Source organism: Thermobia domestica, chromosome 12, assembly GCF_964235325.1.
Source record: "Thermobia domestica chromosome 12, izTheDome1.hap1.1, whole genome shotgun sequence".
Taxonomy (NCBI): Eukaryota; Metazoa; Arthropoda; class Insecta; order Zygentoma; family Lepismatidae; genus Thermobia; species Thermobia domestica.
The window spans coordinates 217363812-217390870 of NC_137465.1; the positions used below are offsets into that span (position 1 = coordinate 217363812).

General features: G+C 37.2%; 2 protein-coding genes across 3 annotated transcripts in view; one reads left to right on the top strand and one right to left on the bottom strand.

The window, feature by feature from the left end:
- Positions 1-19929, bottom strand: part of LOC145667047 (uncharacterized) — a 40263-nt gene extending 20334 nt beyond the window's left edge. The window contains exon 1 of one of the 2 annotated variants that reach the window (XM_081734742.1): positions 19724-19929. In XM_081734742.1, coding sequence (XP_081590868.1) covers positions 19724-19818 — 95 coding nt within the window. In that variant the 5' untranslated portion in view covers positions 19819-19929. The remainder of the gene's footprint in view (positions 1-19723) is intronic. The other variant, XM_081734743.1, reaches the window with a different exon arrangement.
- Positions 19930-19933: 4 nt separating this feature from the next.
- The window catches only part of Rbm13 (RNA-binding motif protein 13), a 35976-nt gene continuing 28850 nt past the window's right edge, over positions 19934-27059 (top strand). The window contains exon 1 of the mRNA XM_081734744.1: positions 19934-20100. Coding sequence (XP_081590870.1) covers positions 20086-20100 — 15 coding nt within the window. The 5' untranslated portion in view covers positions 19934-20085. The remainder of the gene's footprint in view (positions 20101-27059) is intronic.

Sequence of the window (27059 nt, forward strand, 5' to 3'; positions counted from 1 at the left end):
TCGGTCTATCTTCTTAAATCGCTTCAGTTATCCATGGTTTTCTCGGTGTTCTTTCCATTCTGCCAATGTTAGTGTATAGTGTTCAACTTTTCCCAGAGTGTTTTCTATATTGCCAACATATCACCCACTGCACAGAATTTTTCTTCAATCTCTTCTTTCACATCATCATCGATATTTCTTAGTCGCTCTAAGTTCCATTTTCGATTTCTCCTCCTATTTTTCTTGATCGACTTTAACCAGGTTTGCACTTTCTCTACCAGGAGATAGTGATCCGAATCAATGTCTGCTCCTGTCAGTGTCTTCACGTCTCGTACGCCATTCCTGAATTGTTGCTTCACAAGAATGTAATCAATTTGGTAGCGTTTTTTATGTCCTAGACATTTCCATGTGCACAGCTTGGATTTTCCTTTTTTAAAACCACGTGTTCGTCACCACCACATAATGTTGCCTACAGAAATCGATACGCATTTGACCCCGTTCGTTTCTTCTATCTAGTCCAAATGGCCCCATTACCTTATTCGCAGCTCCTTCTCCTACTACGCTGTTGAAGTCTTCCATCACTATGGCATTAACCTTACTTCTTCCTTCCTCATCATACATTACTTCAACTTAATTGTCCTCATGGTCGGTTGTTGGGATATACACTTGTATTATGACAATATCCACTGGTTTTGCACGTAGTTTTACAAACATCAAGCGATCACTGCAGCATTTCGCTTTAGTTACACTTCCTGCTACTTCGTTCTTCATTGCTATCATGACACCATTCTTGGCCTTATCGCCACCCGAATAGTATATTCTGTAATTTCTCGATTCTTCTTTTCCTGGACATCCCTCATATCACTCAATCACACAATGTCCATTTTCCATTTGTTCATTTTCATTTTTAAATTTTCCAGTTTACCCGCACGTCCTAGAGTTCGTACGTTCCAGGTTCCTATGCTGAAATGAGTTATTATTATTATTTTCTCCTCTGATGATTCTCCCATAGTAGTCCTCACCCAGAGATCCAAACGGGGGACCTCCGGAATGTTTTACCTCAAGAAACACCATCATTATATTTATTTATGGTCCTCTTTCGTCCCTCCTGGTAAAAAGATCATGTGGTAGTATTTCCATTTCCTTTCCACATCTCCATGCCGTTGACCTCCTTCTGGTTTATCAGTCTTTTAGGACAGTTTCCCCTTCTAAGGACAAGAAGGTGCCCTGACCTCCACCCGGTCATCTGCCCTCCGAGAAGGCTGTTGGAACTTGGTAGAAGCTGATTCCTTATCCCAGGAATCGGTCGACCCCACCTACGTTAGCCGCCAAAGACGTTGTCCGCTTTTTCCCGCGAGGAAGTGAAGGTTGGGATTTGCCTTTCGTTTAGGATGAGATCCGAAGACTTTTCTCAAACTTCTCCAGTACTTTTAGAAAGTAAATGTGGTTTGTTCCGAATAGAATTTACTATTTAAAGTAAGAATGACAAGACAGAATAAGGAGTAAAATTTTAAAAATCTGGTGGTGATATTGTGCTGCCTAATATCCATATGGCTAACAAGCTGAAAGGGCAAACAAAATTGTCAATTAGGATCAGGACTGCTACGAGAGGTTATGACACGTCACTGAAATTTTAGGGCAGTTGTGGAGGCAATTGCCTCTGTGTTTGATACATTTTAGTCAATAATATAATCATTACAAAATGAAGACGCCTCACTCTCTCAGTCACACTCTAAGATTCACAGACAGGCTAATAGTTGTCACTAGCTGTGCTGCCTCCTACCTGATACCAAGTGATGTGGCTAGTGTGCAATATGCAGACGAGCTGAAGGTTTAGAGGGAAGATGTAGTAATGAATAACGTAAAACTACTTATATTGATGAAGAGTCTCCCCGCCTCATTCGTCTTCTAAAGCAAAACCTGAAATGGCCTACTGCTTGAAACTACGAAAATGGAAAATGTATAAAAGTGCATAATTCATGCAAGAACAATAAACTCTAATCAAGATTTTACCAGGATTTGAGAGGCGAGGATATTAAAGCAAAACTATTAAGTAAGTTTAGAAGCACATAATACTTTTCCACTGTCACGTAAATTTAGGGTATGCGTAATAAATGAAGGGGAATGATCATTCCCATAGTATATATTGCATAATTTTCCCTCTTTACCTTTAAAAGTTTGACTTTCTCTACCCCCAAACGGCGGAAAATAAAATTTCAGACTTCACTAGACACTTAGTCTGATTCAGTGATATGACAGAAGGTGACGAACGCCCTCAACGGCTACAACTGTCCCTCAGACTCCAAGAATATTTAAACTTCCATCATTTGATTTAAAACGTTAGTGTTACAATTAGTCTCCTTGTTAAGTTATATTTTCCCCCTTCGTCCTCCATTTGTAAATAAGGAATTTAAACTGGGGTTATTGCTGCTCTAAAGAAATCCTCTATAGAGTCAAGTCCTCAAAACCGGATTGGCTTATAAAAAGGATCAAAATTAAGGAAAGCGAAATATGTGACCTAAAATTAGCACTCCTGTATTCCTATGTCTAGCCGCATCGAAGCGTTCAAAGTCATTTGAGTGAATACCTCCATCGGAAGTGTGTGTGTGTTGGCGTCTGTCGCACAAATCGGAAAGAAAGTTTTGGCATTGTTAGAACAAAAGTTGGTTCCGAAAGAGTAATACAAGAGAAACGTAAGGTTCTGCTGTAAGCATTTTTAGCTCTAATTGAACCATATTTTTTGTTGTTCATTAAAATAAGCATTGTAAAACAATTGATGCAATTCAGTGACGCCTCGTCTTTCTCGTTAGCTGCTCACAACTGAACGTTACACGAAAGTTTGTCTTGTAAACCGTATCTTAAACTGTCTTGTAAATAGGATCGTGTATAGAAAAGTCCCCTACAGTGGATCAGTAGAAAGCATTTCTCTTCTGAAACAAAAATATTTTCATTTTTTAAAAATATTTTGTTATAATTTTGATCAGTTGTATGGATTTGTAATTAACTACATCAGAACTTATTGTTATTTTTTAGTAGAAAAAACATTCTCCTCTTCCTCATAAAACGTGATAAAAAATTACACACTACATGCTGGATAACAAATGGATAACGTATTTAATTTAACACCCCTTTCCCCCCACTGATAGTTCTGGGTACCGGCTAGAAAGGTCCGTGGTCAGAAGTTCCTGGTGCCCGAGGAAGACTGTGTTGGTGTCCGAGGAAAAAAAACATTTCTTTGTGGAAAGTGCTTTGCTTCAGAAATCACTTAAGAAGAAATGATCCAATGTAGCTCGTGTAAGACGTGTTTCCATGAAGACTGTGTTGATGTCCGAGGGGAAAAAGACATTGCTTTCTGGACAGTGCTTTGTTTCAGTAACAATTAAGAAATGATTGTAGATACTAGGAAATGACGTCATTATAAACTGAACTACTCATTACACCTTACTTTCCATTTATTATTCATTTAGATTTTTTTTGTGTTTTCGTGCTGTTAGAAATGGGTTATGATCCACTTAACAGAACATATGATCCACTTTAGAAGGTCATAGTAGGTAGTTTTCGTACACGTCCCATGTTTTATTTATTATACATTTACGTTTAACGAGAAAAAAACAAAACTTCTTTTTTCAATAAATAATATACCATTGTTTCATATCATTGTGAAATTTCCATATTTGTATTGTATCCTTCTGTTAGGGTTTGTAAAGCAGTTAGTAATTTTATCGGACAAAATGTTAGTTTTTAAAAGAGACAATTGAAGAGCGTAATTATGTTTATGTAGAATTATCGGTTGTGATGGAAGTTATGTCATGTTGATGAATTCAGTATAAAGTGGCTGTAATATTGGTAATAGCTTTTGTGGAAGTGTGTGTAGATGGAAACAATATTGATTATTAAAGTTGGTGGTATTGTAAAGAAGCCTAGGTTCTTTAAATGAAAGGGACAGGTCTAGTATAAGAAGTTAATTGTCCAGATAGCAAAAAGTAGTTGTGATAGTCGTGAAAAATTTGATAAACCCTAACAAATGGCGCAGTCGGTAGGATAATCTACGTATAAGTCGAAACCTGTATTCTGTTGATGTAAGATATTTTGAGCTAACAAGATTCGATGACCTAACAAATTTGAACTGAGGCAAACAAAAGTTGGTTGTGTCTACTAAAACCTATTTCCAATCATACAACGACTTGTTGAATATTTACAAAGAAAGCATTAATAAGTGGTGGACATGATCTGTGCCGAAGATTTTTCAAAAGTAACACTTAATGGTAGTTTTCCTACACATAACCTGTGGTAGCGAGTGCTAAGTTCAATCTAAAGAAACAGAACTTTAACATGTTCGACAGAGATTAGTTGTAGCGACATTTCCGTGTAAGTCATAGTGATGTTAAAATAGCCCCCAACTTTGTGTTACTGACGTCATAATATTCAGTGCTGCTCGTTCCCATTTTTCTTATCTTGATTCTCTTTATGAAAAAGACAATATTTTCATTGTGTTGTCTTCCTCTTCCTATTGCCCAACTCCACGACTTTACAAAATAAGCCTCTTTTTGTCAAACAAAAGTCATATGTACAGGGTATTTCAAAACAACACCGACAACGTTTGGGAGGTGATTCCTAACACCAAAAGTATAGACCAACTTGGGTGCAAAAATGCTTCATTTCGGAGTTATAGGCTGCCGTAAACATAAAAAAAATGAACTTTAGGTGTCAGAAATCATCTCCCAAACTTAACGGTGTTGCATTGAAACACCCTATATATATATATATATATATATATATATATATATATATAATTCTTTACAGTGGTAAAATCATGTTAGAGTGGTATGGTGCCTCCTCCGTAATTGGGTGGTCCTGGGATCGGACATCTTGAGTAAGATCTTGCAGGTACAGGGTTTTCATAAAGTCTGGGCGGATTTAATTCGCTTATAATTTACATAAAAATGCTCATATTGAATTCAAATAAAGTGCAAACGGTAGCGGAAGGATTAAATTTTTACCTGTAATCTGCACCAGCTCAGTTCATTCACCGCCACACCTCCAACTGGGCGCCATTTACGTCCACACATTCGCGTAGGCGGCGCTGGAATCCACTCACAGCGTTCCGCCGTGTTTGATCCGAAATGCCAGCCACAGACGCCCTGATTTTGTCCTTTAAGTTCTCCAAACCACTTGGCTTCTTTGCATAAACTTCCGTTTTCACATGACCCCAAAGCCAGAAGTCGCAGGGGGTAAGGTCGGGTGATCTTGGCGACGAAGTGGCCGGGCCACCGCGGCCAATCCATCGGTTAAGGAATTTCTCGTCAAGGAACTGTCTCACCTTGATTGCATAGTGAGGGGGTGCCCCGTCCTGTTGGAACACGATATCGTTCTGGATTCCACGTGCCTCCAGTTCCGGAATGAGGTATTTCTGCAACATATCCAGGTACGAATCTCCATTCACGGTCTCCTCTTCAAAAAAGAACGGTCCAATCAGATGATCATAGGACACAGCGCACCAAACGTTCACTTTAGGGCTATCTCTCTCATGTGTCTCAAATTCCTTTGGGTTTTCCGTGCCCTAAACGCGACAGTTGTGTCGGTTAACCTTCCCGGAGACATGGAAGGTTGCCTCATCTGAGAACATGATGGCTGAAAGGAGAACGTCGCCATGTTCCAACTGCTTGAGCATGGCGTCACAGAAGTTGAACCGGATGTCCAAATCTTCATCATGCAGATCTTGGACTATCTTGATTTTGTAACCTTTGGCCTTGATCGTCTTCTTGGCTATCTTAAAGACGGTTGTCTGTGGAATTCCGAGTTCCATGGACCGTCTAGGAATCGACTTCTGTGGGCTGTTGATGATGCTTTCCCTTACCCTGCTCACTGTTGCAGGCGATGTTGGCGGCCTCCCACTTCGAGGACGGTCCAGGACGCTTTCTGTCTCCAAGAACTTAGCATGCCACTTTCGGATTGCACTCTCAGTCGGTGCCGGCTTTTTGAACTCTTTGGTGAACTTTCGACACACCAGAATTGGTGATTTTAGCTCTGCGTACCACAGAACACATTGCGCTTTCTCTTTCACCGACGCCATCTTTGATACGGTAAAAAAAAAATAGTCTTCTCAGAGGAGTTTTTCATTTATTTATTTCTTTAAAAGACACACACACCAATACAGCTTACAACTTACTTTTAACAGTCAACATTGAAACAACAATGGATGGAATTTGGTAAGAAACTGGCCTTTGCCCTCCCTCTCTCAACGTGTTCAGAGTTGCCGCTTATCTAATAGTGTTGCCAACTAAAAATTTAATCCTTCCGCTACCGTTTGCACTTTATTTGATTTCATTATGAGCATTTTTATGAAAATTATAAACAAATTAAATCCGTCCAGACTTTATGAAAACCCTGTATATAAATAAATCCACGAAGAAAGTATTTTTCTGAAAAAAAAAAATAATAAAACGTATTAAACTCAACGAGTTAACATGATAGTAAATGTACAACTCACCGAGGTACGCAACTTCAGTCAATGCTGAACATATTTTACAAATACGTACATCAGTCTCTACACGCTTTTAGGCTTTGTCGGAAAATTAAAAAATGCCGTTGAAGTATAGGCCACTTCTTATAGGTCGAATATAAATTCTTACGCAAATTGATTTGTCATTATTAATTCGATCATTTAACTTAAAATAGTGTATTTCTCACTACTGTGTGTGTCTTTCTGTTTGGCTTGCGGACCCCAGATTGAGAAAGGCTGACCTACGAGTTTCAGCGTCTTTTCATATTTAATCTTGAAAAAAGGAAAGACCGTATAGAAGCGAATATGAGTTTGTGTTACCACATCACGTAATAACTACTGAACGAATTAAAATTAGACTTAGACCTGGCAATCTTATGATAAGTTGATAATTTTCGGCCTGGGGATAAGTGGGGTGTGACATGTAATAATAATCGAAAACGACAGATATGAACGTCCAAACCATACTCTTCGGAGTTGCTGAACTGCATTGTGACACTCTCCATGTCCTTTAGCTCCAAATTTGTCTCCTGTCACACTGGGGATGAGGGGTGAAATTGGAAAGGGGTGACATGTAAAAATAATCGAAAATACTGATATTAGTGTCTGATCCTGAGATCGTCTTACGCATCCCGCATGTAAGAACACAACATATTTCGATCATTTACGTACTGGTCTATTAAAATAGTTTAGGCATCAACTTGACAAATGTGCTCTCCTTTTCATGTAACAATTTGGCATCCAATATTGGCTCAACTTTTAGGAAAATGCAGCCTGGAGAAATTACCTAAAACTAGTGATGCTCTGAAAGAACATATAACGAAATCCCTTTACCAAACAGCAATTTGAGAAATGCTCATAAGTGTGAGATCGATCTACCAAGGCTAGAAGACTCCAGATGGTACAGGGAGGACCAAATTCTGAAGTCAGTTTTGAAAGCACTCGAAGATATTCCCAAGGCTTGTTTAGAGATTACTATATGTAGCTGTAAGAAACTTGAGTGTGGAAGTTTGAAATGCAAATGTAAGGATCCTCGAATGTGTAATTGTCCGAGCGAGTATAAAAATTCAATATCAATTAATGAACAGACTGTTGAAGAAGACTGAATGATGCATTAAAGACATCGTAACTTTTTAAAAAATATTTTTCGAGATATAAAGGTAACCAAAACAGTTCTGTTGTTTTTTTGTGGAAGCCTCTGTTTAATTGGCCCTCACATCGTGAGTTGAATGCGAATGGAGATAAGGTGAAGGTCAGTTGTTGGTGTGACTATATCTAACATACTACCTGGTTGTGGCAGTTCAGTTACACTGTGAACTTGCGTAAGGACAGTGAACAGGGATCTCCACAGAAAGTCATAAAGGCGTGTATGTTCTACGACTTCAAACTGGGGTCAAATACCACTGCAGCGGGGCAGAAGATATGCCAGGCCTTTGGTGAGGGTGTCGTGACTACGTGGATAGTGAAGCGGTGGTTTAACGAGTTTAAGGACGGTGACGAAGCATTCGAAAATGCATCTCGTGCAGGAAGACCAACACATGTACAAAATGAACATCTTTAGGCAGCAATTGAGGCAAACAGTGGCTAGACATGTGAGGAAAATAGGACTACAATTCAGTGCGAGTGGAGAAACTATTCTGCAGCATCTCCATCAACTTGGGAAGCACTACAAGTTGGGTCGATGGGTCCCACGTGATTTGACTCAGGGCCAGGAGCCAATGCGAGCAGACACCTGTGTTCCTTTGCTGTCTCGTCTGAGGAAGGAGCTATTTCTGGACAGGGTGTTGACATGTGATGCGAAGTGGGTCCTGTACGAAGCTCCACGGAGCTGTATCATTGGTTAGCATACAATGAACCGGTTCTAAAACAGCCGAAACCACCACTGCACCTGAAGAAGGTCCTCTTGTGTGTCTGGTGGACTGCTCACGGCATCGTGCATCGGGAACTGCTCCCAGCTGGTCAGAGCATCAATGCAACTGAGTACTGTCAACAGTTGATCTGTGTTCAAGTAAAACTTAAGACTATGGTGCCAACACTTCTGAATCGCAAAAGGGTTCTCCTGTTATAGAACAATGCTAAGCCCCACGTGGTTAGGATGTCCCGGGACACCATTTTACGCCTTGGATGGGAAACACTACTGCATCCGCCATACTCCCTGAACATTGCACCGTCCGACTATAAACTCTTCCATTACTTGGACAATCACCTTAGAGGACACCAGTTCAAATTCCTAGTAATGATGCAAAATGCACTTGATACTTTCTACACTTCACGGCCCACCAAGTTCTACCGCGATGGAATCCATGGCCTTCCAGAAAGTTAGAAGAAGATCGTCGATGTTGATGGGAAATATTTTTGATCTTCCAAGCACGTCTTGGGTGATATATCAATGTTCGAAAGTGAGGGGAAGAAGCGACACAGTTTTATGTAAGAGTGGCATAACAATATTGAGAACTAAATCTACAAATCAAATAATTTGTTCTTTTGTGTAAAGATTTCTCAAGTATATTGTTTCTTCCTATTACGTTTCTTAACATAGATTTATTGTATTATAGTAACTGTACACAATCTTAATAATAGGCAAGTGTTTCTTCTGTAAATAAGATTTAACAGTTTAAGAACTGATCATTTATAAAATGTGTTAGGCATATCTTATTGTTTTCTTTTTCTTTTTTTTCCTTACCGTTACGATAAGTACTATTAAGAGGAAAAGGTAGTAATATATATAAAAAAAAAACGTGGATGGCAAATTGTTCATGATTCTCTCTTGAAGGCAATTTTGAAATCTGGTTCCTGCCCTATTTGGTACAGTACCATTGTAGTACAGAAATCGAAGGACTTGTAGCAAAAACAACCCTTCTCGAAACTTTTTTTCATAAAAATGAATAGAAAGCTGTTTGTTTGTGCATGTTTCAGAAGGTATCAGAGACACGTATAAAGAAACAGATTTGCAGACTTTCTCACAGTGTGTACAAGAGAAAGTTTTCTTTCCATTCTTCAGAGAAATTTAGTGTTTTGACAAGGATTATTTTCCGAAAAGCCCTTTAATTGGTATTAAAAATTGATATTTATATTATATACAAACATAATCATCAGGATTATATACTTACAGGCAGACAAGATTATATATATATATATATATATATATATATATATATATATATATATATATATATATATACAGGGTGTTTCAGATAAAACATCCAGTACTTATAAATACGAAACGGCTGAGAATAAAGAGATGAAACAAAAACTGAGATAGGAAAATATCATAGGGCGCATCACATGGTGTTGTTGTGGTGACCCCCAGAGCCCTCCTTCAAGGGGGCCCAGGGGCCAACTTCAAATTTTCAAATAGGAACATGTATTGAATCATATCTCATTCAACAGTACTTGAAAACCGAAACAACTTTTGTAAGAAACAATTTTCGATTTGGGCCACCGTTTTTAAATGGCCGCAAAAAGTGGGTCCTATATCAGATAAAACGTCCAGTGCTTATAAATCCAAAATGGCTGAGAATAAAAAGATAAAACAAAAACTGAGATAGGAAAATGTCATAGGGCGCATCACATGGTGTTGTCGTGGTGACGAGGGGCCAACTTCAAATTTTCAAATGGGAACATGTATTGAGTCATACCTCATTCAATAGTCCTTGAAATACGAAACAACTTTTGTATGAAACAATTTTCGATTTGGGGCACCGTTTTCAAAATGGCCGCAAAAAGTCCTGTATCAGTTTGAAGTTGGCACCTGGGCCCCCTTCAAGGAGTTTCCTGAGGGTCACCACAACAACACCACTTGATATGCTTTATCATCGTTTCTATCTCAGCTTTTGTTTCATCTCTCTATTCTCAGCCGTTTTTGATTTAGGCCTATAAGCATTGGACGTTTTATCTGATATAGGACTTACTTTTTGCGGCCATTTTGAAAACGGTGGCCCAAATCGAAAATTGTTTCCTACAAAAGTTGTTTCGTTTTTCAAGTACTATTGAATAAGGTATGATTCAATACGTGTTCCCATTTGAAAATTTGGAGTTCGCCCCGGGGTCTCCACAACAACACCATTTGATGTGCCCTATGACATTTTCCTATCTCAGTTTTTGTTTCATCTTTTTATTCTCAGCCATTTCGGATTTATAAGCACTGGACGTTTTATCTGATATAGGACCCACTTTTTGCGGCCATTTAAAAACGGTGGCCCAAATCGAAAATTGTTTCCAACAAAAGTTGTTTCGTTTTTCAAGGACTATTGAATGAGGTATGATTCAATATATGTTCCTATTTGAAAATTTGAAGTTGGCCCCTGGGCCCCCTTGAAGGAGGGCCCTGGGGGTCACCACAACAACATCATGTGATGCGCCCTATGACATTTTCCTATCTCAGTTTTTGTTTCATCTTTTTATTCTCAGCCGCTTCGGATTTATAAGCACTGGACGTTTTATTTGAAACACCCTGTATATATATATATATATATATTAGGGATGGCCAATTCCGGAATTTTTACTTTCCGGAATCCGGAAAGTAAAATCTGAAAATTCCGGAATTCGGAAAAAATCCGAAATTCAGAAAAATTCCGGATTTCGGAAAAAATCCGGAATTCAGAAAAATTCCGGAATTCGGAAAAATCCGGAATTCGGAAAAATCCGGATTTCGGAAAAAATCCGGAATTCGGAAGAAATCCGGAATTCGGAAAAATTCCGGATTTCGGAAAAATTCCGGAATTCGGAAAAATTATTTTTTCTTTTTGTAATCCTAAGAATTTTGTTCAAATGCAAACGAACAAATTTCCTTTTTGTAATCCTAAGAATGTATGATGCAAGTTAAGCTGAAACTTACATCCTAAAGTATACACTACTCAATCTTCCCATGGTTAATGAGATGTAGTCCAAAAGTACGATGTACTCCTAATATTTAATTTTTGTTTTACTGTGATATTGTCCAGAGGTAAGACATATATCACACTGAGATAAACAACTTGACATAATGAAGATGTTATCATACGTAGTTTTCCAGAAAATCGTGAGAAACTAATTTTTATGAAGTTAAAATATGCGTCGCTTGTTGCCAGTGTGATGCAATTGGTAACTTTTATGCTGGAATAGTCTTATTATTATTATTATTATTATTATTATTATTATTATTATTAATCGTTTATGTACTGTAAAAGAAAAATATGAACCGTTAAGTAGTAGATTTTATCTGTTGTTTTTTGATATCTTCTAACAGTAATAACAAATTGCTTGTAAATACGCAATGATTATCAAGGACAATGGCATATTAATGTAAGGACTACTCTGCTGACTAGCAATAAATAATAAACAATAGTCCCCCCCAAAAAAAGTAACTAACTTGGGCACGTCAGAATGTTCGCGAGAATATAGGGACGCACTGAGACTAGCAAAAAACGTGGTGTTATTATTACTCAAAGGGCCGTACGATGGAGGCTTTAACGTTAATGGCACCAATGAGCACTTACTTGCTCTAACGGTTAACCTCATTTTTGAGATGATTCTTAGAAGTGGGCGTGTTGGCATGGAGTTGGAGTACTAACGATTTGCGTCACTATCGAACACTAACGTAGCACTAGCGGCGTTTAAAGTCGAAATTGGAGTCTGACATAAGTGGCTTGTCAACTTCACGGACATTATATTTTCCTTGAATGCGAGAATTTTGCGCCCGGGAAATTTGCGCCCTACCACAAAAATAGGAAAAAATGCGCTCGCAATATATTTGCACTGGGATGTTTGCGCCCTACCCCAAAAAGAGGGGAAAATGCGCCGGCTATATATTTGCACTGGGATGTTAGCGCCCTACAATTCAACTTATTATTGTATTGTGTAAAGTAACTTCCACTCGCACTTGAACTAGGTTTGCCTCTCATCGTCTCAGTGAGTTACTTCATCCGTTATAATATTCCGAACAAATGAAAAAAATACAATTTTAGTTCACTAAAGGGCAATCCATACAAATACAGTTTTTCATTATACTACAAAATTTACAATAAACGTATAAATGACTGATATATAATTATTTATTAATATAATCAAAGAGTATAATTTAATCTACAAAAGGCTGTTTGGCTCTACCCAGATATCTCTGTTCACAATCCTTGCGAGTTGTTTGGCTTTTCAGGACACAAAATATAGAAAAGAAAATGTAAAGTGAATGTAAAATCAGTTCAGTAATATTATCAAGAAAACTATGTACAGTGTGTTTACTTGCTGGAATTACACTTCAAACACACAATTGCATTCAGTCGTTCTTTCAGGAAAAATGTTCCGGGGGGCACATTTAGTATTCCGGAGGGGGGTCACTGCTGGTACTATTCTATTTATTATTATATTATAGACGTATTATTTTGGTCTCCTCCGAGGGGGCACTCTGAGAGCTCTGGGGAGGCCAGTGTTCCCCCAAAATCATCTCTGGAAGAAGCAGTGATTGCGTTGATCCGTTGTGTTCTTTTGGCTTATATTGAAGTTTATTCTCCCCTTATATAGCCACAATGAAAATAAATCACAAATGGCATGGTTGTGGGGGGAGGATTGTTTATGCTGTAATGTCAGCCCCTCCGAGGAAATGCGTAAGCTCCAATAGGTTCTTTTATTTCGCAGGGCTCAAACTTCCCGGTGGAGGTACATCACAGGCGCAATTTTCCCTGTTCTTGAGGTAGGGCGCAAATTTCCCAGACGCAAAATTCTCGACACCGTTCGAATGACCTCGGAAGACGATATCTTTTTCAATACTTTTTTAATATTCTTTTACTCGAGATTTCTTCATAGCTTCTTATTAAAATACTTACTAATATATCCTCATTTTATTGTCCTAACCAATCAATATGGGTATGTTGTCAGTAAAATATTTAGATTGATCGAGCCTCTGATGTGTAACCACAGTATTTCATATTATGCCCCCATTAGAAATCTTGGCTAAACGAACCAATATATGTTGCCAATAAAATAGTTTAGAATGATTGAGCCCCTGGTAAATAACCACGGTATTTCGTGACAGACCCCCCCCCCTTCCTATTACCATATTCTAGCTACGTGCCTGACTCAGCTAATTCTCTACATTCTTTACCAAGCACACATTTTCTAAAGCGGAAAATGCTCTCTAAATACCTAAGCTCATTATTTTCAGCAGATGCACAAACTGGGTAACATTCTATCTACATGAATGTTATATATGTCGATTACTGGAAACCGCTTCTCGCTATCTATTACCATATTTACTATATAATGATTAACGTTAAAACCGGAAATGGTTAATTTGTACCGCTTCCGGTTTGAATATTACATTCATCAGGGAACTCGATTCTTAACTATTGACTCTGTACATCATGGCCAAAATTGATTGGTAATCCATCAGATAGTTCTTGAGACTGTTTGTTTCACTGACGGACAGAATGAATATATGGCTATAGAGTTTTGATAAACTAAATTCGTTAATGAGTGATGATGGAACAAATATAAGAAAGGGAACCAAGAGTACCACCGGGAAAATTTTCGAACACAAAATTAGCCATCGAAAACCCACATGTCCTGGGTTAGAATACCATAGATGAAAACTCTACCACTGAGTCATCAATCACCCGCTTATTAGTTTTGTTAACTATTATATTAATATAAATTAATGAATGCCTGCTTATGTTAATTATTGAACAATTACATTGTATACTTCGTAAAGTCAAAAATTATAAATTTGTATTTACTGTACATACAATGAGCGCAGAAAGTGTTCGTACACCTATGCTATTGAAACGAGAATGCCTGCGAAAAAGAAACAGAAAATTTAAGAAGTGTAATAACACACACAATATGAATAATGAAAACTAAGCTTTATGAATATATCAATAAAGAACCACAAAGACAAGTTTAATGGTCAGAAAGTAAATAAATTCCGTAGAAAATGTATAGAGTAGACGCAAAAAGTGATCGTACACCTGACGTACGAATACGAAACAAAGATACCACAACTAGTATTCACCTGAGTATACACCTCTGTATAGCATGACGAGTAACAGAATGAGTTTAGTTGTGAATAGGAGTGAAAAAACTGCACGGTGGGCTGTCGAAATGGGAAGCAACCGAACAGAAACAAATGAGGAGACAAGAAAAGTAATTATTAAATTGCATAAGAAGGGTAAGTCTTTGAGAAAGATAGCAAACCTCAGGGGCAGATCCAGAGGGGGGCGATCGGGGCCATCGCCCCCCCCCACAAGAGGAAACTTTCTTATTTTATATAAATAAACCCATCCATAACAAGTTTGGAGCTCTTAAAAGTAGCAGTATTACAGCCGACCGCCCCTTCCCCAGAAGTCCGTCCTGGATCCGCCCCTGTATAGAGTAGCCACAATCGAGTATTTTCCGCTGTATGTTTGGAGTCGTTGTCTTGCTGAACAATAAATTGTTTTCAAGAACCATCTTCTGCGCACTAGTATGGAGATATTCCTTTAATATGTTAATATACACTTTGTGGATCATCACTCCATCGATAAGGTGGAGACGACCCACTCCTGAGGCACTCATACAACCCCAGACGAGCACGGACCCTCCTCCGTGTCTTACTTTAGGGACGAGATTTTGAGGATTCATCTCTGTATTCACCTTGCGCCATACCATACGCCTCCCATTGGACTCGATAAAATTAAATTTACTTTCGTCCGAAAATATGACCCTATTCCAGAAAGAAGCCTGATCCCTTATCTTTATACTCTTATTCAAACTTTAGTCTCTTTATACGATTTGTCTTGTTCACCCAGAACATTTTCCTGGCTATCCGACCATGATACCCTACAAATATTCCGCATTGTACTGGCTGATACTTTAACACCGCGTGTTTCCAGATCCGTTGCCAATTGCACAGCACTACTTTTTGGAACCTTTTTTCTTTCCCTAATAATGTAACGTTTAACTTGTTCACTCAACACTCTTGGTTTATGGTTTCGCACAGTGATAGAAACATTATACATCGCAATTATTGTTTGTACTGTTGAACGAGGCCTGTCTGCAAGGTTTGCCAGGGGCGGATCCAGGACGGACTTCTGGGGGGGGGGGCGGTCGGCGGTAATACTGCTACTTTTAAGAGCTCCAAACTTGTTATGGGTGGGTTTATTTATGTATAAAATAAACCCATCCCCGATCGCCCCCCTCTGGATCCGCCCCTGACTCTATAATACCTTGAAGCAGCTTCGCACACCTCCCCAATCCCCAGACATGAACCCCATAGAACATCTATGATCTGTTCTGGAGACAAGAATCAGAAGGCACAGCTTGTCTACTAAAGAAGACCTAAGAAAAGCTATTCAAGAAGAATGGGACATAATCAGTCCCGAAGCTACAGAACTACGAACTACTACAGGTAAAATCAATGCCACGAAGTCTACAGACAATCATTAACGCACAGGGTAATCCCACAAAATATTAAATAAGGTAATATACTTTATAAACATGTCAAGCATAAGTGTACGGTGACTTTTTGCGTTTACAAAAAAGGAATTCTCTCTTTTCTTCTAAACAAAACAGTGATTGTGTTTGTTTGGCCTTTCTCTTGTATATAGAAATAAAATGTATGAATGTGTAGTCTTAATTCTGGTTATATATATATATATATATATTCCACCTCCCGTTCTCATGCTACCTGTTTTCAATATAAAGTATGCACGGTGTACGAACACTTTCTGCGCTCACTGTAGATATGTTGACAATAAGCGAATGTTATTAGAATATTTGTTGAGATTTCTTTTCCTTCACTGCCTTTCGCCTGCTTAAAAAGTAGTTTGCAGTGCTTTGGAGCAGCTGCAGGTGGGAACGCGATAATGTTTGAGACATACCGGCGACTTTTTTGTGTGTGAAAATAAGACCTTTCTCATAAAGTAGTAAATAACTGCAGTAGCAATTGTCTACGTAAATGATAAAGACATATCCAACTACAAGAAATTAATACAGTATATATAGCCTATTCATTATTGTGTTTCTCTTTTAACAGCTACTAGCTAAGGATGGCCAATTCCAGAAGTTTTACTTTCCGGAATCCGGAAAGTAAAATCGGAAAAATTCCGGATCTCGGAAAAATTCCGATTTTTTCTAAATTCCGGATTTTTTCCGAATGTCGGAATTTTTCCGAATTCCGGATTTTTTTCTGAATTCCGGAATTTTACCGAAATCCGGAATTTTTCTGAATTCCGTAATTTTTCCGAAATCCGGATTTTTTCTGAATTCCGGAATTTTTCTGAATTCCGGAATTTTTCCGAATTCCGGAGTTTTTCTGAATTCCGGAATTTTTCTGAAATCCGGAATTTTTCCAAATTCCGGAAAGTAAATTTTCCGATTCCGGAAAACAAAATTTCCGGAATCCGGATTCCGGAAAATTTTGGCCATCCCTAATATATATATATATATATATATATATATATATATATATATATATATATATATATAGTTTATACATACTGACCGCGTCGTGATCAGTTTCGCACACGACAGAATCAACTCGCTTGTAACTCAGCCACTATTATACGGTGTAGTACGGAAGGTATAACGTCGTTGGCTTCCCACGAAAAGTTGTAGTGACATTTATGCGGAGTTGCCCAGCTTGATTATTCGTGGCTCGCTGAGCGCAGTAGATGGTTGAGGTTGAGTGACCTTGCGATGAGTAAGTTATGAAAATCTGAAGGGTGGTGATTGGCTAACCTGTTACCACACCCCCAATAATGAGCAGGTCTAAGCGCGGGAAGCCAACAACGTTATACTTTCTGGACTATAGTCCTACACTAATATAGGTACACATTTTTTGAAAGATCATAAGGAAACATTTCGATCATCCGAATTCGATCTCGTAAAGAATCTATGGCTAAAAAACTGACGTCACGCAAAACAAATACTGAGTAAAAATGAAAATAACAAGAAAATCATTATATATAGCTCAAAAATACACTAGGATTAAATTGTAGGAGACAATTAGAGAAATAAAATGAAAAAAGTTTGGATGCTCTAGCTCCAATGTTTACGGAGTTATAGTGAATAATAGAAACGCCTAAAATTTCGACTTTCTCCTTCTCCCCTCCTGTGAGGTGTTTTCTCTGGCATCCGGCATTTTTGTGATCAGTGATGGGTATATATTCAAAAAATATTGGATGCTAAATTGTTACATGATTTTTCCTTAGAACTCAATTTTTAAGACTATTACAATTTACCGCTGTAATTTTTACAAATCTGCGGATCCATAGAGTAAATGTGCAACAAAAGATGTTTAGGTCATGAAAGTAATTAAATTAAGTACACATAAGCTTTGGCATTACTCGAGCAGACGGTTCTACAAAATTTTCACACATTTATCGCATTTTAAGGCTTCATTTTGCAGAACATGCACCAAATGAGGAGCTAGTGCATAAACCACGAACCAACTTGTGCTAGGTGGCCACTGAAAAGCACGAATGCTATATAACCGAGTCAGGGCAGGAGGCGAGCAAAGCGAAGGGTACGTCTGTAGGGAGCAGGCGCGTCAGCGATGGGGAACATACGCATAAACGAGCATACTGGAAAAATACATAAAATATCCGCAATAATTGTCACCTTCAAAAACACTTAAATAATCGTAATAACTCTTACCATTAAAATGGCTTCACTGGTTTCCCGATTACAAATAGACCCGCTGCGAGGAGAAATTAGTCTTTTTTGAACTTTTACTTCTTTTCCACACTTCGCACACTTTTAGGTTTCAAGATACCATGACACTGCAAAAACTTTATAATATGACGCTCTTTATCACACGATTCTTTGTAATAAAATCGTACGTTTGCACTATATCCATCGCAAACGTCCATTGCTAATACGAACAAAATATTCCCGCCGTTTATTTCCACCTTCTTCGCATTCTTGTATTCTTCCGTCTTCCGCTTCAGTAAATAGTTAAATTTGAAATACGATCATTATATTTAAAATGTATTTCAATATGATATCTAATGACAGAAATTACTTACAAACTCTTCTTTTACGAAAAGTGATTCACATCGTATTTTGCCGATAAATTGTTTTCGGTAGAATCGTCTGCTAAGGGGTCCAGCAATTGTTTCTAAAAAATGTTACAATTTCGGTAATTTCTGTTCATAGTAGGTTAGATTGGGTTACATTACGTTAGTTTAGGTGAGTTTGGTTAGTTTTTGTCACATTATGTCAGTGTAGGAAAACAGCATAATTTTCCAAAAAATGATAGCATTTCGCTTATTTCTGCTTATATTAGGTTAGTTTAGATTAGTTCAGGTTAGCTCACGTTAGTTTAGATTAGATTTGTTACGTTATGTTAGGCCTAACTACTTCCATCATCTATTTCTCATGTAAATTTTGTGTTTTTTACGTGCTCCTCGATCCCTTATGCTAAACATAACCCAAAAATGATATCTTACTTTCAAAGATTGTGAAGGTTTACTTTTGCCACACCACTCCAAATAATTGTTGAAGAAATAAAATTCTTTTATTAATTTCCTTCTTATTGCCCCCTCAAAGATTTGCACTAGGCGACATTAAAATATCTCAATTGGTATAGATAAAATTCATGGGGCACCAGCAGTAATTATTGAAAAATTGCAATTTTCTTACCGTTAGCGTGTAAATACGGCTTCCCGATGTACCGGTATGGCATAAAAACTAGTAAAAAAAAAACAAATTCAACCTATGCTAGGTTGCCAATAGGTGGCACGAATACTATCTAAAAGAGTCAAAGCAAGACGAAGATGGTGGGCTAGCGCTAGGGTGCGTCCGAAGGGAGCAGGCTCGTAAACGATGGTGAGTATAGGCGAGGAGAGCGAGGAAAGTGATACAAGGTGGGTATTTGCATTGATACGAGTTTCAATAGTACTTGTCATGGTTTCATACTAGTACGCTCCACTTGTAAGCATAAAACACCACTTCCGTAATCAATGTAGATATGCATAGCCAACGTAAAACAGCATCTAATAGAGTTATCTTTCACAAACACTCACTCACTTTTATCCGTCGTAAAGCACTTGTAATGATTTTACACCAGTAACCCTACATTTGTAAACAAAATACAATTCTATTAGTTTGTATTTAATTCTGTCACCTACAGAAATTTGTTCATTTTAAATATTTACTTTCAACGTATTGAATTTTGCCTGTAAATTTTCCACAATGTGGTGTGTCAAAACTAGACCAGCACCTGACAGATTATTCTTATGCAGCACCATCATTAGATTTACATGCTCTAAAACGAGAAAGTTAACTTACGTTGTTGTCGTTCTACATAGAAGATTATTTTCAATTTGATTCGTTTGAAGTCCGCCCCTAATCGGAAATAATGAAGAAAAGTGATTACCACACATTACATCACGTACCACTGTTGTCTCATCTTTCGCAGTGTAGAAACAAAATAATGCGTAATTACGCTGCTACACTGTAATGAATTACAGAAATATGGCAGCAATGGAAAACAAATGAATATCGAAGTGCGTTCTTGTAACACATGGAGTTCATTTGTAGCAGTTATGTGCACATTGTGATATATTAAAATAGTGAATTGTGAATGTATTGTTTTTATTATTTATATAAATCATCAAAGTTGGCTGTGTTTATCATAAAGTGACACAAACATGCAGCATGATGATGTAGGTATTTATATATGTATACAAATTTAAGAATTTTTCTTTTTTTTTTATTTTCTTGGTTCAAATTTTCTAATCGACAAATACATGTGTTATGTCCATATGTGTAATATTTGTTACTAATTTTCACTGAATTTGAATACTATAGCTGTTATTTAAGTATATCTTAAGTTTCAATGGATATAGTATACATGAAGCTGCATCAGTTCCCGAAGGAGCAGGACGCTCATACTTTTAGGGATTATTCATTGAGTATGTACGAACTTACAAAGGGGGTAACAAAGCGACTTTTATTTACTTATCGACTGATATGAAAATAAAAAAAGAACGTACCTGTACTTTATATCTGCATGTGTAGTGCCCTTGTACTTTATCTATGACTATGTGTGTGTGGGGGGGGGGGGAATTTAACGCATATCGCATGTCTTGGGCAAATGGATACTTCTTACTATTGCACTACGTAGAAAATTTATGGTATTTCATGTAAAAGTGGTAATAGAACACAGAAGAAACGGAGATCAGGGGGTTCTCATGTATACTATTACCGAATTTCTGTGCAGATCATGAATTGCCGAACATGTGTTGCATGTACAAATAACTTCTTATTTTTTTTCGAATTGTATCCTTCTAACGTTCTGAAAAGGTGGTGGGGTGCCCCATTTGAAAAAAATATGTTCTCACAAGGAGACCACATTCGAAATTTTGAAAGTCGAGGCGAATTCAAAGATTTGAAGATCATTTTCGGTCTTTGTTGGTTTCGTACCCGTTAATGTTTACCAGTGAATGTTTACACCAGTTTAACAGGTCAGACGTCAGTATTTCAATACAGGCAGGTTTACTTTCGGCAGACCACTTGCAATAATTGTTGAAAAATTATACTTCTTTCACTAATTTCCTTCTTGTCTCCTAAATGATATGCGCTGGACGACATGAAAATATCTTACTTGGCACAGATAATATTTAAAAGGACCATCAGAAGTATTGAATAATTATAAGAATTTTACAATTTCTGTATAGATATGGCGTCCGGATGTACGACATAAAAACTACAGTGGACAAGACACAAACGAACCAATGCTAGGTAAACACTAAAAAGTAGGAATGCTGTCTAACCGAATCAGGACAGCGAAGTTGGGATTCCAAACGGTAGCGAGGAGCTGCCTCCGAAGGAAACAGACGCGTTTGATGGTCGCTATACGTGTAAGCGAGGGTGGTTTAAAAAAAATAAATTAAAAAAAAAAAAGTTGGTGTTGGGATTAATATGCGTTTAGTGGCTCTTGTTAAGGTTGGATCAAGGATTTTATAAATGCCCATATGTATCTTCATTCTATGAACTCAATGAAGCCAAAGAAGTAGCCAAGCATCGTCTGAGCCGATACGTCTAATTGGTTACTCTCGTTTCCGCCATGATTGTTGGATCGAAACATTGCGATCTTAGTGGCACGGAGCGAGCGGAGCTGTGACGTATGACTTCACGATTTTGTGGTATAGGCAGATCCTCTATTTTATAACATCTTTGGATTGGATACTAGTAGCGCTCCACTTGTAAACATAAAATACAGCTTCTATACAGGTGCAGAAGCCCACCGCCGGTGGAAAATAGTGTCTAATAGTCACCAGTGGGAAAAAAAATCATAATTTTTATTTAAGAAATCATTTTTGTTGATTTTTTTAATTTAAATCAAATCTTTCTCCTCGTATAGTACAAGGAGAGTAGGCTGAGAAATATAAAAAATATGTACAATTTACCATAACGAAAAGATGAACTGGTTATTTTTCAGTGAAATTCGTGCTAACAAAACAAGTGTAATGCTAAGTTTTCAGGTGTTAGAAGCTACATATTGTACAGGGTGCGGCAGAACCAACTAAGCAGTTTTAAGGAGGAATAAAAAGTAAATCTGGATATATAGAGAAAAAATGTTTGTATTTTCTAAATTAGTACAATATACCATTTTACATTCATTTAGTTTTGAAAATAATGTCCTCAAAATGGCGGCCGTTAGCATCAATACATTGTTGTAGACGATCCCTGAAGTTTCGAGCAGCTCTTGCACACATATCGCGGGGTGTGGCATTCACTTCGTCAATAATCCGCTCTTTTAACTCTGGTAAGGTGTGAGGGCGGCTTTTGAAAACCTTTTCCTTCAGATATCCCCAAAGAGAGTACTCACAAATGCTCAAATCTGGTGACCGCGCAGGCCACCCGACATCACCCCTCAAAGACGAGGCGTCCCAGAAACATATCTCTCAAAACATCAAGTGAAATTCGAGCTGTGTGATCAGTAGCTCCATCCTGTTGGAACCACAAGTCTCCCAGTCCATGTTCTTCAACAATCTCTTCCATTCTGGGTTGCAAAAAATTTTTCAACATTGAAACATAACGTGTGGAATTCACTCTCACGGACACTCCTTCCTCAAAAAAGCTCGTTGTGTAGCGATCACAGATCTGTTGTTTTCTAATAAGCGCGAACGGCACAACCACGATGTGCATCGGTCCAGACCATATTAGCTACTGAACTGGGTCAACGACTGAACAAAGGCAGACCACGTGCATCTGGCTACCCCCACCACAGCTCTCGCGGTAATCGATAGAAACTGCTTAGTCGGTTCTGCCGCACCCTGTATGTACTATTTTGAGTGGATGCATGCTGCTGTCAGATATTGTGATGTAATGAGGAAATTAATTTCTATCATTTAAAGATGGTAGTTGCATGCGACGGATGTTATTTTAAGTTTTATAACAACGTATGTTAGTGAAGATAAAGAGTTCTTACGGTTGGCAGAGCGGCAAAGATTATTGAAATGTAGCAGAAAGTGTGGCAAGTGTGTAGAAAGGCTGTGAGAATAAAGAAATAGAGGAACAGTTACATTTGCAAGTGTAAACCTCATGCTAATAGTGTGAAGTATATTGACAAAAGTCGACAGTGAAAAGCATTTTCTTTTTGAGAGAAGAAATATTGTACTTCTGTAAAGAGAACCCATCGTGTTGAAACTATGATTACATCCATCTTTAGTGTTCTGTACCGTAGGCACTGTTTCTAAATTGGGAAGTGTTAACCGCTTCATAACAATATTTCCTGAAAGTGAAGGAAAAGAAACTCACCTGAAACACACTTAGAAAGTTAAATAATGGCTGTGTATACCATGAATCATTTCTTTGAGAGCTCTTCGTTGGTCACTCACGATGTGTAGCACAGTGAACATGTTCTACTGTTAGCGAGTTAAACATGTGAAGAGGAAGCTAATAAAACTTAATGAAATTCAGAGTTAAATCCGTTGCATCTTTGGCTACAGAGGTCCAGCTTCAAACACAGATCGTTGTTTCTACATAATTTAACGATACTGTATGAAATATAAATTGAAGAGATTTTATTACATATTACACAAATGTTTTTGTGATGGTAAAATTAGGGTTGCCAACTGGCTGGTTTTTCACCGGCCTAGCCGGAAATATTACTGTTGTTTTGATTAAAGCCGGTGACCGGTACAAACTTCTTACCACCCCGTTTATAACCTTTTTTTTTTTTTTCAAATTTGTATCTAATTTGAAACAATTTCATCTAGTTTAAATTATAGATTTAAAAAGTAACTTTCATTCTATAAATTCAAAACTGTCACGTTTCACCATCTATGAACGATTAATATGTATTTTGTTCATCATTTTAGATAATTTTAAATAGATGACAGGGACTGTATCAGAAAAAATTTAAAATTTACTTGTAATGAATTTTATACATTTACTGGGAGTGAAAAGGACTTCTTAAAGCAATTTGTGTCAGTTAGTGGTAAATACAATAAAATAATCAGTGCCGATTTCAGTTTCTCATTTATAGCACAATGTATCTATTAAGCTTATTAGTGAATGTACTAAAAATATGCAGAATACAGGTGCTAATGCACTTTTGTTCACGATAATACATTTCCTTCCCATGGATGGGTTCGAACAGAGATACTTCACACTTAGACTTATCTCATAGGGAATTTTGAGGAGGTGTTGTTTTCTTATTTTCCAGAGTTGGCACCTCTAGGTAGGATCCATGTCGGTTTTAATAAGTGTTTGTACTCACTTAAGAACCCTTTTTTTTTTAAATCTTCATTGTAATGTTTTAGGGACCGTGATGTCGCTTTGCTCAGTATGATTTCTTTAAGGAATTTTGCATTGATTGAGAAGTCTTATTACCGGTAACATACCGAATACCTTAGATATTTAAAGTTACTATATCTTGAAGATAACGATCCTAGGGTTATTTATATTTTGTGTTTATTGTTTCACCTGTTCTGAATTCTTCTGCACTATCTTGCACTAAAATCCCCCTCTCAGTATTAATAGATTAGGGTTCATGCTTAGATTCTGTCAAAAAAACATTGAAATTCCAATAGTGAAGTTAGTGTAGAAGAATAAAGAATAGATAAAAGAACAACGCAAGATATAGTTGACAACTAGGATCGTTATCTTCAAGGTGAAGTAACTTGAAAAAAGCATCAGGAATTCTCACAGGTGCCGAAATTATACTCCTGCAAAGTATCGTAATGTATATAGAAAGGTATGTATACACTCATGTCCAAAATGATTGTCACATATCTATAAGTATCTTCTTGTAAGAATATAATTTGATAATGATTTTACAGGGTACTTTTAATACTGATACGATGTGTATAATCGGGAAATGTATATTTCTGGTAAATTTCATGGGAAATGAATTGTAAATATGAAAATTAGAATGAGTAAAACAAAATGTTGCTAAATGGAGAAGAAAGTTTTATTTTCGTTTTATTGTTCTTATTTACTGCTCTTTTGACATGAAATTTGCCACATATATGTCTCTGCCGATTATACACACAATAACCTTATAAGAAATTCCGGACGAATTCGTTATCATATATTCTTAGAACGACCTATTTATAGACATGCGACAATAATTTTGGACATGAGTGTACGTCATTTTGTTGTTGTTTAAACAATAATACTATTTGCTATGCATCCTATCAGATCATTGTGCGACAAGGTAATCAAATATATTTGTTTGGTATTTGTTTCAAGTGTTTTGGGAGTAATGTTGAGTTTATTCTTAATCATGTAAGATATTGCGAGATAATAAAAGAGGTGGTCAAGGTTGTAGAACACGGTTCACCATCCAGAGGCTAAGTTAAGTAAATTACGACAAAGTAAACTATTTCAAACTATTAACTAACTAAAATACCACTTGCATAAAATGATTTCTTTCAATGATCTTAATCTTATCTTAACTATATATAAAACTACATGAACTGACATAATTTTAAAGGGGTACTTCCAGTTGACGTAGAAAGTTTAAATTTGGCATGATTGTAGCTTTCCGGGACTAACCGACAGGAAAGTTGTCAAAAGTGAATATTTTTAACCAGGGTTGGCTGGTTTAAACCAACTGTTTTTTTAACTAGTTTAACCCTCCCCTCCCCCCAAAAAAAAGAAACAGAAAGGGACGAAAAAAACTTCATGGTGACGTTTCCACATGTCAGACCATCTCCACTAGTTTTATCTCCTTTTCACCTTTTAATCAAGGCGTCCCATGTTCAATTCTCAGTCGCTTTCAAGTGTAAATCAATAGCGGTTCGGATGTCACTTTACGCGAGTCTTCTTGACAACCTCGGTATTACGTAAGGATGTTAAGCATAAACATACGAAATGAAACCAAATTGTATATTTCTGCTTGCCTATGCCTGTTTTATAAAGAAGCCAAGATTGCTTAAATACGTTACGTACATTGATAGAAATTGGGCAGAATTTATCGGCTGCCTACATAGCTTCCAACATTAGCTTGGATTGGATTTGTTTTAATTTTATTGAATGATATCTACATGCTAAATTTGTAATTTAATACCTGAGTTTTAGCATACTGATTATGGTACGTTGACGTTAAAATTTTACATGCAAAGCAATAACGGGATGCTTTACATTTAAAGTAATAACAGAATTTTCCCAATGGCCAAGGCGAAAGTTTCCCGATTTATATATAATTCTGTATAGTGTTTTCACTTGTGTAACGTTATCTTTTTGTCCTTCTGAAATGACTCTTAACAATTATAAGTATGTAAAGATCAGTACAACGTATTTTTATCAGGAGTCCTTCGTGAGTCGGCAGACTCATCGCATTTGTGGCCAATTAGTCTCGGTTTCGAGTCCAAATGGAGGACAGTTTCTCTTGGATGTAAGCCGAGAAGCGGTTTTGATTCCGCTTTAAGCTTATGTGACCCCTTCCGGTATAACCCTGTTGTTGCATAGTAACACCAAGGTGAAACAAACTTATTTCTGTTCATATGTAATATAAATACATAGAGCAAATTATTTAAACAAAAAAAAACTGGGTTAAACAAAAAAAAAACGTTTTTTTTTTTTTTTTTTTTGTTTTTTTTAATAAAAGCCATGGTTTTTGCCAACTCGTTTTTAACTTTTAGGGGTCTAAAGGAGGGCATGAAGAATTATCCCATGTAATTTAAATGGGTCGTTTTTTGAACTTATAATCTCATGTTTTAGGTACTTGGAATTAGAATAACAACTTGAAATCCGGTATGCTTTTATATGGGACACCTTTTACACCCCAAAATTATTGGCCACTTCCTGTAGGGTAGAGTAGTTAAATTTGACATAATTGTAGCTTTCCGGGACTAATGGACAGAAAAATTGCCAAAAGTGAGTATTTTTAATTTTTAGGGGTCTAAAGAGGAGATGAAGAAATTTCCCATGTTATTTATATGGGTCTTTTTTGGGACCTATAATCTTATATTTTAGGTACTTGGCATTGAAGTATAAACTTGGAATTCGGCATACTTGTACGTTTTTGTTAGCTTTACCTAAGTAAATCAGAAAAATAAAAATGTATAACTTTAGAGTGGTTTTATGGGAACTGAAAAATCTTTCCCATGTTATTTATTTGGGACGTCTTCTACAACCCAGAATGTTTTAGTACTTCCTGCAGGATTAG